Source organism: Corvus cornix, chromosome 3 (genome assembly GCF_000738735.6).
Source record: "Corvus cornix cornix isolate S_Up_H32 chromosome 3, ASM73873v5, whole genome shotgun sequence".
NCBI classification, from domain to species: domain Eukaryota; kingdom Metazoa; phylum Chordata; class Aves; order Passeriformes; family Corvidae; genus Corvus; species Corvus cornix.
This window is the reverse complement of record NC_047056.1, coordinates 30,420,809-30,438,829: the sequence shown is the minus strand read 5'-3', so window position 1 is coordinate 30,438,829 and position 18,021 is coordinate 30,420,809. Positions and strand designations below refer to the sequence as shown.

Below are 18,021 nucleotides of genomic sequence, written 5' to 3'. Positions count from 1 at the left end.
ACTCAGGAAATACACTCAAAGTCAAACCTGGAATCATATTCAGCATGCAATGAAGTCAAAATACATGCAGGATCCAGGAGAACTGTTAGAATTAATGCAGCACGTACTGGATGTTGGTACAGACCCTTTCATTATTCATTCCAGTTCTTTATTAGTAGCCTTATCTTTCCTGCATTTTCATTGGGCTAAACAAAATTACACACATACATTATTGAGCCACTAGGTATTGCTTGCTATTTTAATTAACTTCCTGGGTACACTTCAGCTTTTAATTAAATCCTCAGCTTCTGGGAGAAGTGTATTAGCTATGGGGGGGTTGGTGTAGAGAATTCTAGAAGTATTAATGCTCATGTAGCTCTTTTTAAAGCGTTAAATACTGCACAAGTCCCTGCTCTGACCTTAGGATAGCTCTGTCATCCACCTGCCACTTCTCGGGACACTTTAATTAAAGTTTCACACTACTCAAATCTAGAGAATCTACACTACTCAAATCTAAATATGTTCAGTAGGAAACAAATGCCTCTTGATATGCTGGTATAACCTATGGAAAATCTAATTTTATAGCACTACTAACATTTGCAGTAGTGTAATCTATTAGTATGCATTACCTCTACTTTATTAGCTGTCTGCTCTTGGACTCTAGGAGGCCTTTTCGGCATAATTCTGCTTTTTTACTGTGCATTCTGTTCTTTGGATTCATTTTCCCACATATTACAGGATATAGCCTTGTGAAACTAGGAATGATTTGGGAGGTGCAGTATTATTTCAGTGTGTTCTTGGTCCTGCAAACGTGGCAATGAATGTTCCTTTTACAAGTGTGGCAGTGGCACTAATTCCTCTTGAATACCTCATTTCAAAATCACACAGTTATTCAAATAAGGAAACTTTTCACCTACCTGAAGTCTAAACTCTTTTGAACCTTGCTTTTCTTGTCCCTCAAATAACTTGGTCATTGATGTTCACTATCTGACACCTCTCTTGATGCTGTAAGTTGTTGGGAGCAAAATGGTTTCTCTAAAAATTCTCTTGTTAAATTAAAGTTTAACCAGTTTTGGTTGTTTGGGGGGTTTTTTTCTTGCCATTGTGTTTCAACAGTTGCACAAGCCTTTGGTGAAAAATGTTTCAGTTATATCGACAGATTACATGACAAATTAAAATGCTAATTTCTCGGAAGTTGCATCTGTTACCACAGGTGAACTGGGACCAGAGCCCAGTTCTGCAGAGAATTCACAAGAGCAGTAACCCAGCAGTTGTGGTTGGAGAGTCAGTTTGTGGTGTCACAGCTGCTGCTTGTGCCTGACGCTGTGGGTGGCAACTGAGACCAAAAATCAGGGACAGTGTGTAAGGTCAGAAGGGGAGCCTACAGATGACATTGTCACCGCTGTGTGAGTCAGTGACCTCTGAGGTATGAAGCAGTTTGGAAGTGAACATTGATTGCATGGTGTATCTGTGGGAGTAATCCTGGCCCTGAGTTGCTCTGTTAGTCTGTCCCCAATAGATGTTGGCCTTAACTCACAAATCTGTAGTGGGTGAAGAAGTTCTGATGTAGAAGCGTTTACTCTCAAATGTGTGAGTTCAGTACAGCAAGAAAAATATCTGGTCCAAATCAAAAGATTTAACCATGATTTTCTTCTGGTACGTGATGGAACTGAGACACAATCCTGACTGAGACCTACAGTACTCAGTCAGACCTGACCCATAGCAAACATTTTTTAATGGCAGCTTACTATTACAAAGTAGATGTGCTGTATTTGTGGCTTTGATTCATTAGGGATTCTCTGAAATTCAGAAATCATTTCCTGAAAACCTCAGTTCTGTTCCTAATCATGCTCCATACTGCTCTGGGGTTAGTGTTCACTAGAGCAAAAGTAAGAACTGAGTCTAGAAGAGTGCCATATCTTAATTTTTCCCACTTCAAATACACTGTCTTCAAAGAAACAGGAGGAAACTTTGAGTTGTTCTTCTTTGTTCCAAAGTCAAGGAATAGAATAATGGCTTATGTAGAGCCTCCTTAAAAATTGTTGATTCAAAAAAAAAAACACCCTAAAAAATCAGCATGTGCTCTGTCCTCAAGTGATACAAATTCTCTGTTCAAAACTTATGTCACATTTAATGTAAGAAAAAATAGTTTGACAGCTTTCTGTGCACGTAGTAAGATAAATAGGAAAGTGTATTTGTAACAGCATGAATTGGGATTAAACGTAGTTTGTTTACAGGGTCTCCACAGTGCCAAACTGCATCTCTTGTGTGCTCCCTAAAGCAGCTGCCCAGGCTTATGATCTTAAAGAAAATAGACAGAAAACAACTTTGAAGCACAGGTTATATGTGACTAAACTTGGAAATACAAAGTCTTTTCCTTGCAGTCTAAAGAATTTTTGCAGAATCTTTAACCATACCTGGCCAGTGGCTGTTACAGTATTATGTCCTCTCTCTTCTGTATACAACTTCTTCCATTCTTTTCTTGGGCAGTCCTTTCCACAAATGCTTTTTCTGTCTCTAATGCAGATACATACACATTGCTTTACCCTCTTTGTGGCAGAGGGCAAAATAGAGGAGGAAGGGAAAAAAATTCTTTGTTCTCTTTTTTTCTTCTAAGCATAAACCCAGTTGTTGAAATATAAAATGTATCTGTAGGATCTCTTGAGCACTCTTACGCAGCACCAGAGATATCACAGAGCGGTCGGCTTCCAGCATGAAACATGAGATCATCACTGACTGAGAGCAGTCTGGAAGTCCCAGAGTGCCCGTCCAGTCCCAGGGACAGTTGGCAGAGTAAAAGAAACATTCTAAGGTGTCTTACACCACCTCTTTCCTTTTCCCTTTTTGATTCAGATATTGATCACTTTGGTAGTCCTAAGTATTAGTGATCTATATAAAGAAGAAAATACTGGAAACTAACTTGGAGTGATCGTAGCAAATGGTTAGAAAAATAATAGGAAAAATACACTTCATCCTACTGTATGTTTTGTGAACCTTTTGCAGCTGTGCTGTTTGTGAAGGATCATGGAACTGAAACGCCTTGAGAGGGCAGTGCTTAAGACAATAGGAATTGATACTTAGAGACTTCTGACTTTGAGCACCTAGAGGTTAACAGTCCCCATCCTCTCACTTTGGAGTGGAAATTAAAGAAAGGACTGCCTCAGTTTTGTGGAGTTTTAATAAATACATCTATCTGGTTAAAAAGCTTCATCATACTGTGGCTTGCGCCCCCTTTCCCTTGGAAATGAGTGACAAGATTCCCAACCAAGTTATTCTGAAGTACTTATTAATCATAATCCACTTGCAAAGCTGGGAAAGAGAAACAGGGGAAGAGTTTAGTTCACTTATTTTCAAAACCTCATTGTTTAGCTTGGTGGGATTTAGTTTGATTTTATAGAATATGTCAGTAAAACTGAAATTTCCTTGAATTGTGTAATGAAAGCTGACAATGCTAGTACAGAGCATTCCCACAGAAGAGAGAGGAGAGGTAATGAGAGTATATGCACGAATGGAGCCGTCTAAATGAGAATAAAATAAGCTATCAGCAGACTAGAATATATTGCCAAAACAGTGCATACGAGCTGCACTGGAAGCTTTGCCTGGCTGAACTGTGCACATTCCCATCCTTCTATGACTGCAGGTTTTTGCTAACCTCCAAAACACAGGGGAGGAAGCTGGATCATACTGCAGTTCTCAGGTAGTCAAGCCTTTAGGATCTTGCTTTGTATCTTGGTAGCTATTTGTTCTACTCTTCCATTCATTTCTTCCCTATTTCATGTCTTTAAAAAACAAGAAAGTATTTCCTTCCCACACTTCCTTATAAATAGTTTTATTGTTAATAGAATTTGCAACACATTATATCATCTTTCCAGTTGGGTGGGGGAGATGCATAAATACTGTTTTGGGGATTATTCAGTGAATGGTATGCAGTTGTTCTGAACAGTGCTGCAGCCACATGATCTCTGCTGGCTCATCTGCCTGGTTTGGCTGTGCTGTGTTATAGCCTGCAGATATATTCGTTGTTTAAAGAAATGTTAAAATCTGTTCTTGGCCAGAAATCTGCTTAAGGACTCATACAATACCCTGTTAGATAATACACCTTTGGTAGAGAATTTTTGCAGCATCTTCAACTCTTAAGTCACAAGGCATTTTTAAATTCTGTTTGAATATCCGTTGATTAGAATTTCAAATTTGCAAGAGAGGTAAAATATCTTGTGAAGGATGTGAAGAAGTCAAAGCACACAGCACAGAATTCTGCACAGGATTATGTCTGTGTCATTACTTGGACTACTTTTGAATAGGTTTTGTATAGGTCTCTATACAAACATAGTTTGTTTATTAAATGTGGAAATGGTGTAAGCTGCAAGTTCTGACAGTTCCAAACTTCTTCCTGTTGACTTGGGAATGAAAATGATAAGTACTGATCCTGGTGGCCAGGTAGGATGATTTTTAAGTATCAGAAGCTCAGGGTTTTATGGTAACGTTGACTTCACTTTCTTTTACCTTCCAGTGGGAGTTACTTTGAATGAATCAAAAGGGGTCACTGTAGTACAGAAGGCTAAACCATCAGAGCAGTTGGTGCCTGCAATGAAAGCATAAATGTCTGGAGTGAACAATTAAGATGATTGATGGTAGTTGGTAATGAAGGGCTTTGTCTTTCCATGGCAGGCATGATACTTGAATGGCTGAGCTTTCAGAAACTCAAAAATGCACCAGTGCTCTTGAGTGTAGCAATGAAGAAAAGGCAGTTGTTTTTCATTACCCACACACAGCAAACTGTAGGTCTGTGATGCTCTCTGGTCTGGAATATGCAAGCCTGGTTTGTTTTCTGTTCTCTCCAACATCCCTTTCCCATCAGGTTCCTCAGGAATGATGAAAGCCGCTTCATAGTTGCTGGTGTGCAGTCTTGGGCTTCCTTTGAGTGACCCCTCTGTAAGGCAGGGATGGTGCTCTGCTTTATGGCTTTAGCCATTTTTGGTCTGGCAATGAAGTGGAAGTGAAGTTTTTTATGATGTATTGTGAAGAAGTTTCTGGGGTGCTCAGAGGAGCTCAAATGTTTTGAGGCACTACATAATGTTTTTCCAAGATGTTTGCATTAGAGACCTAAGGAGTGGGTGATTCATAGTTCACTTCTAACATCAGAAAACAACATTTGCAGGTGCTGTGAGATGTATTATTACATTTACTAGATTGAAATCTTCTGTGCCGGGAGTGAAAGTCTGGCATGTTTTAGGTTGATGACTTGGGTAAACGAACTTTAGTTGGCAGATGGATTCCCTTCTCCAATGCTCCTTCCCCTAGCAGAAAGTTATTTATTTTGTCTTTTAGTTATAGTGTGCTAAAAGAAGCATTTCTGCAGTAAATTCCTTTAGGGGAGACAACCTGTATTTGATACCATCCCATAATGAACTTAACAGCAAATACACTGCAGGAGTTCATTTATCTAACTTACTTTATAACCATAAAAGCAGAGTTCTCGGGAGAAAAGGTTTCACCTCTAAATATGGATTGGCTTTAGGGATCAAAATACAGGTGCATCTATCGGCCTTCTGCCCCAGCACACACAAGTTAATAATGGAACTGCTGTAAAGTCTAATGGCCTTGATATGACATCAGGCACTTGTGCATGTGCAGACCACAGGATGTCCATTCTGATTTTCAAACCACTGAAGAAGCAAGGAGTGAATATAGCAGTAATAACTTAAATTGAATATATCCACTCTGAACTAATGAAAAAAATGTTCAGAACTACTGTCACTCAATTAGCTGCTATATAACAGTGTTTTAAAGGCCTTTAAATTTTAAATAAAACCTACAAAAATACAAGTTCCAATCTTCATAGTGACTTAAGCATTTGTGGCAATGAGACTAAAGATCTGAATTCTCTTTTTGGAAATGGAACTTCCAGGAGATCTGCATTGCTAATTCAACCAGAATAGGCCCCCTTCCATAAATCAGCCAATATATGCAGAACTATTTTCGTAGCATTCAAAATGAGCTTGGGTATTCTTTCATTAGATACTACCTAATTAGCAGTACATATTTAAATATATATATATATTAATAACAGGTTTAGGTCATTTAGTTGCTGAAATTAGAAATACTATTCCCATACTTTGGGAAAAGTGAAAGTCACCTGCCATTCTTTTGTGGACAGTTACTGAAGTTCTGTTCAAGAATGCATTAAAAAATCCTCAACAAACAGAAAAAAATGTGTCGTGGAATAAATAGAACATACAGTACAGATTATCCTGCGTGAAAACAGGTGCTCTATAAAGAACTAAAAGGTGTTCAAAAATGAAATAAAGATAGGGCAAAGCACAGGATAGATGGAATTAGGGGTGGCAGGGTAGAAAGGAACGTCATGAAGCTGTGCTGGTCTGCAGGAGGCTTTTTAGAAGGTGAAGAGATGGAGCAATTGAAAGGTCCCATTCAAAAGTGATAAATCATGGTGCATATATACTTCCATACTAGATGTACAGAATTGTCAAAAGGGTCTTGCTGAAGTAGTGCAGAAGATTGTATAAATTTTCAAGATCTCTTTTCAGTAACATTAGATAGCATTTCTGCATAGGCTTGTTAAACATTTGGAAAGGATCTGTAAAACCATCAAGATTTAAAACCAATTTTTATCTAGAAGGGACTGAGACGCCTCCTGCCCAGTCCATATCTCCAGGGTGTCTTACATCTGCTTCATACACATTCACTGCAGACAAGATGATGAAGTTGGTTTTTGAATTCATCCAGTCAGGTATTTATGTATTCTTGTACCTGCAGTGGACATTGGCTCAGCGATTTGAAATCTTATTTCAAGAAATAAGGGAAGCCTTCAGACCCTGCTTTCTGTGAGAAAGAACTGAGTGAAATGCTTGTTCAGTATTGGCATTATAGTCCAGGGATGTTTTCATTTTAACAATCATTTTTGGCACCTCAGGAAAGACATTTTGTCACATTTGAGTGTGGTATGACCCAGATTGAGTTTGAAGCAGAGGCAATGATCACAAGGGGTGAGATACATATCAATTCAATCTGCGAGTTTCCATCCATATTTCTGAATCCTATGTACCAACACAGAAAACTTGTCTTTTTTGCTTTGTTCCTAGAACTGGGTTTCAAAGCCAGCCACAGATAATAGGCATGTCTTTTCATAGCTTGGTGCTACTGAAACAAAGAGCAAAGACAAATCAATTTTTCTTCACTTTTTAAAAATAATTCCATGTATGACACTTTCTCCTTCTCTGTTTTCTTAACAATCACCCTAATATAAAGGTAGCATGTTGTTCCCTCTTGCAACTGATGTGTTATAGAGTCCAGGAACTTGAATTACTTCACACACATACCCTCATATATTATGTGTGTGTTTGTAGATACGCACTAAACACTCTCTCAATCATTCACTCACTCATTTTTATCCTTTTCCATCTCTCAAATGTCATAATTTTGTGGGTTTAATATCTTTTGAGCATTCGAGGAGCAGCAGTAATGTAAAGCATTCAAGTAAGAGGCAGAGTGTAACTCTTTGCGCCATCAGGCAGGAAAAATATCCCAGCACAGGCGATATTACATGAACCATACTTGCTTTCATACAGTGGACTGGTGAGCCCTGTAACTGTGTGACTTTTCCCTCCTGTAGCATCTTAATGCTACTTACTGCTATTTAATGTTCATTTTGGAGGTGGAAATTGGAGGCAGTTTCTTTACTGTTACACAAAGTATTAGGGACAAAGAAGAAAAAAGCTGATTTCCTTTGTAAACTAGAAAGTGGTGGCTGTGGCTGATGCCCTCCTCACCTGCAGGGAAAAGTACTGACATGTTTCTAAGTCATGTGCTCCCTGGAAAGCTGAGTAACACTGCGGAGCATTAGACAAAGAGGCAATAACCTCATCTTCTCAGCTACAGAGCAAAGTGATGTGGCATGACAGGTCCCTGTGTCAAATGCCTGTTCCCCCCTGTGGTTAGTGTCAGAATGCTTCATGGGGAGAAGCTTCTGAAGACTGGGATAGCGAAGGAGCAGTGAACTCCTCCTGCAGTCACTGCCAACGCTGGCAGTGAGGAGGAAGAAAAGTGCTTAAATTTAACAGTTCTGACTTGAAAAGCTGCTTGGGAGCTCACCCTAGAGCACCACAGGCATGAATTTCAGAAATGACAACAAAGTCCACTTAAAAGTAGGAAGGATTTCAGCAAAGGTGATTAAAACCCAAAAGCACTACCTTTGTTACTATGTGGGCATATCTAGCTTAGATGATTGTGGAGGTTTCCTGTATAAGATGAGATGATGGCAAAAGACCCCACAAATCTTGTATGACTTGAGCTTTGGTACCATGTTGATAAATTCTCAACAAAATGCAGTAAATGATCAAATATTTGTTACCCTGTAAGGAAGATAAGTAAAAGCTTTAAACTGGCATTAATTTTTGAGAACTGAGTAACCCTCCGGTGGGTGGGGATCACTCACTTCTGGTTCAGGTGAGATCCCAGCTCTCTGAGCAGTCCCTAACTGTGTCTCTTGTCTCCCTCTGCGGCAGGTTACGTGTTCTGCATGTTGCACCGCCTGCCCGAACAGCACGACTGCACGTTCGACCACATGGGCCGCGGGCGCGAGGAGGCCATCATGAAAATGGTGAAACTGGATCGGAAAGTAGGGAGATCTTGCCAACGTATTGGCGAAGGATGTTCCTGAGTGCAAGACTGCAACCAAATGCTGTTCTCTTAGTTCACTAATGTTAGCCTTATTTAGGACAAAGTCAGCCAGACACCTTGTACTAGGCAAGTTTCAGACTACAGCCAATCAGTTTCCTTTCTTTAGCCAACCGTCCTGGTACTGTAGTTTAGGGATTGATGGTGGTTGAAATCGATCTCTGGCTGGTTACTAAGGTGCCTGCTAGCCACCGTATAAAAATAAAACATGAAGAAATATTATTTTTGAGTATGGCTAGTGGATTTAAACAAAGCAAGAAAAATCCAAAGGCTTCTGTTATTGCTGGAGTCACTCTAAAAGCCTTATGCTGGAAACATTCCAGCTGCAGAGTTAAAACAAATAGTTGTATAAAGCTGGTGTAAAAGTTTGCTATGCACATGGCTTTCGGACAAACTGTTTAATGTGCAGCCTTTCACCTCTTCACTGCTACTGAATCCTGAGGAGGTGAAATACTACTTGGAGCGGCAACTGCAGCTCCTTAAGCCCAGAAGACCTGACTGGTCACTCGTGCCTTCATCGCGTGTGGCTTTTGAGTTAGGCAGTGTCACCAGCATCAGGGATTCTGTTGGGGTAGGAACACCTTTCTGGTTCTTCCCAGGAAGCCAAAAAGAAAGGGGGACAGAGATTCTTATGAAAAATTTTTATATGTATCTTACTATAAAGAACCTATCAGGGTTTTTTTTTTCTTTTTTTTTTCCTTTCTTCTCTGTTAAATTATGATCTCTCTTTAAAGCCAACTCCATCCTGGAGCAGTAAATGGTGCATACTTTTTACATGGCATCCACAGAGATTCTGCGCATTGTGTGAACAGATTCCACATACCTTGAGCAGTGCAGCCATTCCCACCGGCCGAAACCTGATTGGCTCTTGTTTGCCTTTTGCTAAGTGCAGGTATCTGATAATTGATCAAATAAGGCTAATTCACAGCACAGTAGCCATGGCTGGATTCTACAGACTGACTTTCTGTAGCTAGACTTACATATTGGGGAAAAAAGGACATTTTGTAGCAAACGGAATTTGGTAACAGTATTGGGGAACAACCTGTAAAACAAACACCCTTTGTCAGAATGAGTTTGTGTTCCTCACATTCAGAGCGTCAATGAGATAATCAAAGGGGCTCCACCAGCCCTCCTTCTATGCAGCTGAACACGCCCACAAAAATCCCTGCCCACAAAGCAAGTATAGCAAGTGGATGTGAAAAGCATTACCTGGATAGAATGTTCTGGACGTGGTTAGACCCGTGGTTCTGTGTTACGGTGTGTCATGCTGAGCTGAGCCGAACTGCACCAGCTTTGCCAGTTTGGAAACATAAAAGCAAACATATCGTAATCGGGCTGTCTCCTGCTGCACACAGGGCTTATGCAGGCAAAAGGATTCCTACTGATGTCACCCAGCTTAATCCTGAATGAGTTTTAACTTCTCAGTCTATTAGTAAGTTATTAACAAGTGGGTAAATTTGTAAGAAGACCTGAGGGAGGGAAAGACTTTGTCTCATCTTCAAATACTGGGCAGATCTGAAACATCGGGGTGAAGTAAGCTTGTATGTGTGTCATCTTCCATTCTACTTGTTACAGGTAATTAACTCCTTATAGGCCAAATTATACTGTTACTTTGGTAGCCAGTTAGGAACATTTAACAGTGAGACAACTAATTAAAACCAGAATACATACATACATATATATATATATATATATAAAAATATATATATATATAATGTGTCTCTCCACACACACACTCGGCATTGGACTGTATTAGCATTAATTAACCATGAAGCAAGTCAGAAGCGTCCCATCATTATAAATGCAAGCTCTCTGGAAGACAAGCTGGTTTTTTCCCTTGTTCTTATTGAAGAATATGAAACCAGCAGCAAAAGCTTCTGTAATGGGCTGCATTTTCAGAAAATGGTCCTGGTGAGAGGGACTGTCCAAGGATATTATTTACATTTGCCGTGAGGAGTTTAAGAAAAACATGGATTTTGGCGGCTGCTGTGATACGCACTTTCTTTCCTACAAAATCCTATCCTAGCATTTGATGGGCATTCTGATTGATACACAAGACTTTTCTGCATTAATACTGAAGATGCTATTTTGTTCCTCCTTAATATTCTCTTTAATCTCGTTACAAGTGCACAGACGGTTTCAAGGTGGCTCTTGAGAGGACACTACTTAAAGTTCATGTGAATTATGGACAATGTTCACTTTAAACAAAAAGTTGGGGAGGGGGTTGTTCCTTTGCAGTATCTGTTCTGTGAAGTTTGTTAAACGTAAAGAAAGCTTAAGTTCTTGTATCTTAAAAGAAGATCTTATTTAACCCTTTTGTGTTCTAGATTTACTTACACATGTAGCCTAGAGCTCAGTTTTAGTTTAACATTGTGAAAATATTAAAAGAATCTTGTAACTTTATTCTTTTTCCTCATGCTAAAATCAAATTAAACCAATCAGATTAAAGTTTGAATTCCTTTCTGCCTATTCCAACAGATCTTGCTATTTTGCACCATTTCTACTGTAAATTCATGTAAGAAATATGAACAGGGAGAAGACCAAGGTTAGGTCAGTAACTTCAAGCTGAATTTACAATTGGTGAAGGGTGGACAGGATTTTCTGCAGGTTTGGAAGGGAAGGATAGTATTTCTGCTGGGTTTGAATTCAGGGGTTTGTTTTGTAAGCAAATCTACTGCAGCCAGTTTGGTCCATTTAACTTTGAGGTTAGATACAGTAATCACATGAATAAATTGTTCATACTCAAGTCAAATGCGTACTGTACACTGTATCACTGCCATTAAAATGTCTTAAGTGTTCTTTCATGCACTTGGACAGCTTCACCTAGAGTAGCTGTATTCCAAATCAGAATGGGTTGTATTCATAATGGATAAACAGAGAAATAACTATTGTTTCTTAATAGTTTAGATGCTGAAGACACAAGGCTAATATTAAAAACCCACAATTTACTGTATTAGAGGGAGAGAGAATGTAAAACTAATAATTTTAAAACAATTTTGAAAATTGTTCGGAATTGAAATTGTGCCTGATTCATGGGACACATACACCCATTTTTTCCCTCAAATTCATGTGGTACTTCCAGTTATAAAACCGTGCATGATTCTTGAACAAGATGGCTGTGTTCTAGTAAAGGTAAGTTACATAAAACAGCTCTGCCTTTTCATCCAGTTTCAAACCTATGACTAGGTGCGAGCTAGGGCTCCAAGGTAAAATAAGAATTGCCTGGGAATGTTGCTGTGTACCTGTTTCTGTTTCAAAGCAGCTCTGTGTCTTGACTGAGCAGCAGCACATCTGTAACGTGAGGTACCTGAGAACATGAACTGCTCTTCAGTACTCTCCAGGCAACACACAGAAAAGAGTCCTGGTGCAATTCCAGCAATCCAAAAATGATATTATCTGCTTTTATCAACTCAATGGCAGGTGATAAATACATTCAAAACTTGAATTTTGCATGACTTTTCTTTTGAATAAATTGTAATCCCCTGGCCTAGTGAATACAATGTCCTCTTTATATTTAGCTTTGTACTCACTGTGTTGTTCATTCTGTAATCAGCAGTTCCTTCTGTGCTTATGTTACAATTTAGATATAAATCTCTAGGGGATAAAATAACTTTTTTTTAAATCCTACAGTGATTATTTCAGTACAAAAACTCACCAGGGAGGTAAACTGATATTAACTGTGTCATAAGAGTACAGATTTTACAACAGACTCCAAGAAGTATGCCAGTGAAATATCTGACAGCACTTGTCCTCACCGTTGATGTGTAGACAGTTAAGTGCCCTAACAAACTGTAGTAATATTCTCTTTGTTGTATTGTAGTTACTGATATTGTCAGTCATCAGAGGAACGGCTAAGAGAAAGTCTAAGCAAAGTAATCCCTTAATGTAACAACGAGCTTGTAGCCAGTTCAGGCTGGAAATAAATTCATATTCTCCTGGAAGCCTTTATGCCTAGAAAACCAATGGAAGCATTTAAGACTGCACTGTTTACAATGAACTGTATTTAGTGGCACCAGATGTTTATCTCATTACTCAAATACCTGATTAGAATTCTGCATAAAGAACAAAAATAACACGTGTGGTTCAACACAAAAGCTGTGGTGGCAGGAGCTGCTGTGTAAGGATGTAGTTTTAGTGTAACCAGTTCATAAGATTACGCTTAGTTAAGACTGTGTCTGTACATACTTCACTACACAAAGGACCACAGTGAAAAAAGAGTGCATAAGATTAAACTGTTCAAAAGTATTTGCAGTGCACATTTTACATGGTGAACCGGTGCAGTAGTGGGCTTTACTTCTCACTATCAGCAGCTGTTTTGGAGAACAAACTTTACTGCTGCTGGAAAGAGCCACTCTTAAATAACAGTTCTGAAATACACCAGTGAGAAGGACTCTTCCTCATCTTCATTCATTTTTCCTTTTTGTTGAGGCAGTCAGCATATGCAGCTGGGCATTTGAAGGCAGTTCTGCTTGAATGTTCCTCTTTTTGGCTTTTCAGTCTTCCCCACCAGCAAAAAAAAAAAAAAAAAAAGTATCAACTTTGTTGTTCTTGCAAGTCCCTGCATGTTAGTTCAAGCAGATTAAAATATGGATGTTGGTCTACAGAAGTGATGACCTTGTATTTTACTGCAGTGACAGGCTATTTCTTCAGTTAACTGAAACATAATGTAGACATGATTACCTGTTTTGGATGTTGGGCTGGGGGGTTTTTGAACTTCAGTTCTATGATTCTGTTCACTCACACCTTCCCATAAACTCTGCATGCCTCATCTTACACTCTGAAGTTGAGTCAGGACAAAAGAAGGCATGAAAACAGGAGGCAGAGGATGCAAAGTGACAAGTGCTTAGTGATCACATCCACTTTCTCTTGAAGTCAGATCAGATCATAGAAAAGAGGCAGATAATTACTTGCCTAACAGCAACAACTTTTTTGACTTAGTACTACAGAAAACCATTTTGCTTTGTGACTATACCTGTGTAGAGTTTGTCTGAGTCAATTCTGCAACAGACATTATATGCAAAGAAAGGAAACAGGACCATCATAATAAGAAAACATTTTTGATGGATTATTTAGTAATAACTACATATTTTGCTACTGGACCTTCCTATTTTGCAATATGCTGCTATTTTCTTTGGAAGAAAACCAAGCAGAACTTTATAAGACTAACTGTAAATGATTTCAAATTCAATACATGTATCTGAAGCATTAGGAAGAGATTACTGAAATTATATATAGTTTTTAAAGATGGTGATGATGACTGCATCCTCTAACAAAAGGGTTTTGTTCTTCACATAGTAGCAAGTGTTGATGGCAATGGTTTAACCGTAAGCAGAATGTTCCTTTCTGCTAGGTTTGTGCAAAGCCAGTAACATGCAGTAGGATGCTGTGAGTTAATAACTTGTAGCACGGTGCAGTGACTGTGTAAGTAATAATAAAATTATAGAGACCTACTCCTGTCTGTGGCTCTCCCTTCACATGAAAAGACAGGTAACACCCACTCTTTCCTTGTTGCTTAGTCCCCTTTATTCTTCTGTGAGTTGCAGAAGACACCTTCCTTCCCTCTACCAGCATGCTCAAGGAGGGTGGAAAAACAAATTCTAACTAAAGGGTTTTTAAGGAAAAAAAAAAGTTGATATCTGTGAAGGCAAAGTATTGAAGTTATCCTCCATATCAGAGATGCAACTCCAGAAAGAGCTCTCCTTAGAGCTCTTGGAAGGAACACTTGAAAATTTTGAGATGTTTTTCCCCCCTTTGATTGTTTAGGATCTCTTTGAAGCAAAGAGCTAATCCTTTAAAAATCCTAAAAAATAAAGAAAAGCACAGCATTGTATCTTCCTTTGAAAGGGGCCTGCATGATCAGCACTGCTGCTTTAAGCCAGCTCAATGAAAGGTTCATTGTTGACTCCTGAAATGCTCAGTCTCATCTCTCCACTTTTCAAAGGAGCAAATAAATGCAAGACTCTTGGAGGAGGGAGGAAAGAGTCTGAGCTAAAGCTGAGCTAAATTCATTCTAGCGATAATGTCTTTTTTTCCCCCACCTCCTCCTTTTGCAGTGTTTACATTTGCTTTAGATTCCTGAAAGCTTCAGCTACACCAGTTTCAAGAGAAGTCCTTTAACACACTGCATTTAGCAGCAGCATGAGGAAGATGATGAGCTCTAGTAGGTTAAAAAGAAAATTAATCACTGTTGGTCACCAAAACTCTTGTCCACACTAGAGTGTTAAAAGCACGGCTACCTGGAAATGTTTTACCTGATCCACCTGTATCAGCTTTGCATGAATCCTCCTTTGGGTAGTCTGTCATGTGCACAGCAGCCAGAAGTGTGACCTTTGTCCTGTCTGCAAGCAGACTTTGCCCTTTGTTACACACACCCACCCCAACATTTGTATAGATAGAAATACTCACCAGGCAAGCAGCAGTTAGTTACAAATTCTACAGCTATACATCTGGTTTTAAGTCTCTCTGTATACCCCTTGTTTTCTCCTTTTGACTGTTTGGTCTCAGGTCTTGTCAAAAATAATAGTTCCACATGTATTTCCTGTACATGGACCCATATACACATACATCTCCTGGGACATCAAATGGCTGTAGCAGAATGATGCTGCTGGAAAAAGCCAGCTTTCACTTCCTGCACACCCACATGTGTATTCTCAGTCCTTGTCTGGCTTGTCTTCTGGGGAGATGCAGCTTGTCCCCATATCTCAATCTGCTTGTTTAATAGTAGCTGTAGTTAAATCATTATCAACCCTATAGACTTGGTCCTGGAACCACCATGATGTTCATTTGCAATTCCACTAAAAACAACCCCCCTGAGCACGCAGGAAGTTTGAGTGACTGCCAGCAGTTCTGATCTTTCTCCACAGCATGTGCCCTGCTGTCCTGTGGGCACAGAGCTCTGAGGGATGACGGGAGTGTGCACGTGTGCAGGATCAGCAAGGTGATGCTGATTGTATTCCAGCTGCCACTTTAATAGAAATACTTTGCCTCTGAGGCAGCAACTCCTGCTAAATTAGTGGGAGCAGGTAAATACGTGCTATTTGAAACTTACTATCCAGTAAATATCTATTTATCAGCCTTTTTCAGCACCTCTGCCAGCCTTCATTTCTTTATCTGCTGATTTCTGTAGGCTTTCCTCCATCATCCCTTTTACAAATTCTCCCTCATCGACTATGATGCCCACTCCTACATCAAATTGTCCTGTTCAGAGACAGTCTCTGTGAAGACAGCATAACAGTAAAGATGATCACGTATCTAAAGGTGCTGGGGCTTGTATTGCCATCTGTAATGAAAACATTAATTTTTAAATGTTAAATGACTGCTGTTGTTTAGTATACGAAACTCCTAGAGCTGCCTTACTACACTGTAGCAAATAACATTAAGGCTGTATTCTACTTCCAGTTCAAACCCCTTTTTCCTTGCTCTTAACTCTGGACTTTCTCAATCTGAGGAACCTTAGGCTAGCTTGATACTGCAGCCACTGGAGATACGCAGGCAGTGTTTGATAGCACCTCTCCAAGTACCAAATATCCATCCAGACCAAGAATAAAAACTTGTCTGTTTGTTCTGCTTTAATTCTTTCTCTTGTTAACCCAATATTGTTATTCTGTGGATAAAATACAAAGCTATCACTCATTTGCCAAGTAATGCTAAACGTTCATCAAGCACAGTGATTGATTTAAGATTTTTAGCATGTGGCTGATACTGTGGGTTTGTTTGGTTTCTTTACACCAAGCTTCATGAAGACAGTGCTCAAGTGTTAACAACTACTGGAACAGGCAGATCTGACTGGTGTAGAAACCACGGGTCAAGCAGGCCCAAGTCAAGACTTCTTACCATGAAACAGAACCAGTTCCTTGCCTTTGCTGTTCTCTGTGTGGAGAATAAAGGTAAAGCCAAGTCTGCTGCCTCAGCTGCATTGCCTGTGCCAGTTGTCCCCTGGCTCAGCAGCTGGAGGGGTGCTCTGTGCTGCTGCCCCAGGCCCTGGGAGATCTCAGGAGTCACAGAACTATCAACCATGAGTCTCTGAAGGCAGTAAAGCATGTACATTGTACAAACTCTATCTAACCATGTTTGTTCTGTGAAACTATAAAATAATTTATGAAGAGATGTGATGTATTAAAAGAAGACAGTGCTGATCTGCAGTGGAATCGTGCGTTCTGGGGTGGCTTACCAGCTTTTGGCTGGTAGCAGTAAGGTAGGTAAGGAAATTCAAAAAGCTTATGTGGCTTAAATCACTCCACAGGAAGTGAAACATATTAGGCCTTATGCAGTCTGCATACATCCAGCAAGGCAGAGAGATTAATGCTTTTCTTTCACACCAGCCCTGATTCAGCCACTTAACATCAACACAGATCAGTTTCCCTCAGTCAATGTTCAGCATCTTTCCAGAGTAAAGGCAAGGAGGATCAATCATTTTGAGAGCAGTCCACAGATAAAACATATCAGAGTTAAATATCTACTATAAGGATTACACAGTTCTGTGTAAAGCGTAGCAAAATAGAATTCTAATACTGAAAGCATTTCGAATACAACACTACATTTCTGATTTCTCAGAAAGCTCCATGGGAGCCAAGATTGGGGCATTAACAGCAGAAAAAACCAAAAGGCAATAGGCTTCCCGCACCATATAATTCTTCACGGTAAGACAGTCTGACCCTTGCTGTTCTTACTGTTTATGGATTTCTTGGTGTAATTTTCTGTTTGAGAGAGCTTAACTGTGAGCTACAGTTTGTGGATACTGTGTAATTCCATTGCTAGATAACTGCTACTCCAAAGTGTGTGAGAAGAATGAAAGGACTAAGCCTTAGAATGTCTAGCTTTTGTCCTTTATTTTTAGGCACGTGTCTAAAGGGTTGATCCCCTAAATATAGAAAAAACAGGCAAATTTAAAGTTACAAATTTTTCCAAGGGACCTGCATAAACTTCCTGCACCGATTTCATCAGCATGTTAATTGGGAGCTGCCAGGTAAACAGTCTTCAGTTTAAAAAAAGCCTCAGTGAAAAGTGACTCACTCTCTCCAGCCAGAGGAGATGCCATGCTTCTGTTCCGTACAAATTATCCGTGACTACTGGGGTCCCGTCTGTGCCAGCACAGCCACACAAATAGAAGTACAGGCTTTGCATGCCAACTCTCACAATCCATGAAGGCGGTGGAACTTCAAAGGTTTGCAAGAGATAACGGGTTTACAGGATGCTGCTCTAACCATCTTTTGTTTTACTTCTCTGCTGGCACATAGGTCTTATGGAGAAGTGTAACAAATGTCTTTGTTTTGGTGAAGTGCCAAGCCAACTAAGACTTAAACACTGCACATACCATGCCCAAAATAAAAAGGATCTTTCCTTCTC

The 18,021-nt window shown here is 39.6% G+C and overlaps 1 protein-coding gene across 4 annotated transcripts in view; it reads left to right on the top strand.

The window, feature by feature from the left end:
* Positions 1-13,206, top strand: part of ZFAND3 (zinc finger AN1-type containing 3) — a 138,214-nt gene extending 125,008 nt beyond the window's left edge. For 3 of the 4 annotated variants that reach the window (XM_039568163.1, XM_039568164.1, XM_020583980.2), the window contains one exon: positions 8,505-13,206. In XM_039568163.1, the coding sequence (XP_039424097.1) occupies positions 8,505-8,659 (155 nt within the window). In that variant the 3' untranslated portion in view covers positions 8,660-13,206. The remainder of the gene's footprint in view (positions 1-8,504) is intronic. The other variant, XM_039568165.1, reaches the window with a different exon arrangement.
* Positions 13,207-18,021: the final 4,815 nt, after the last annotated feature.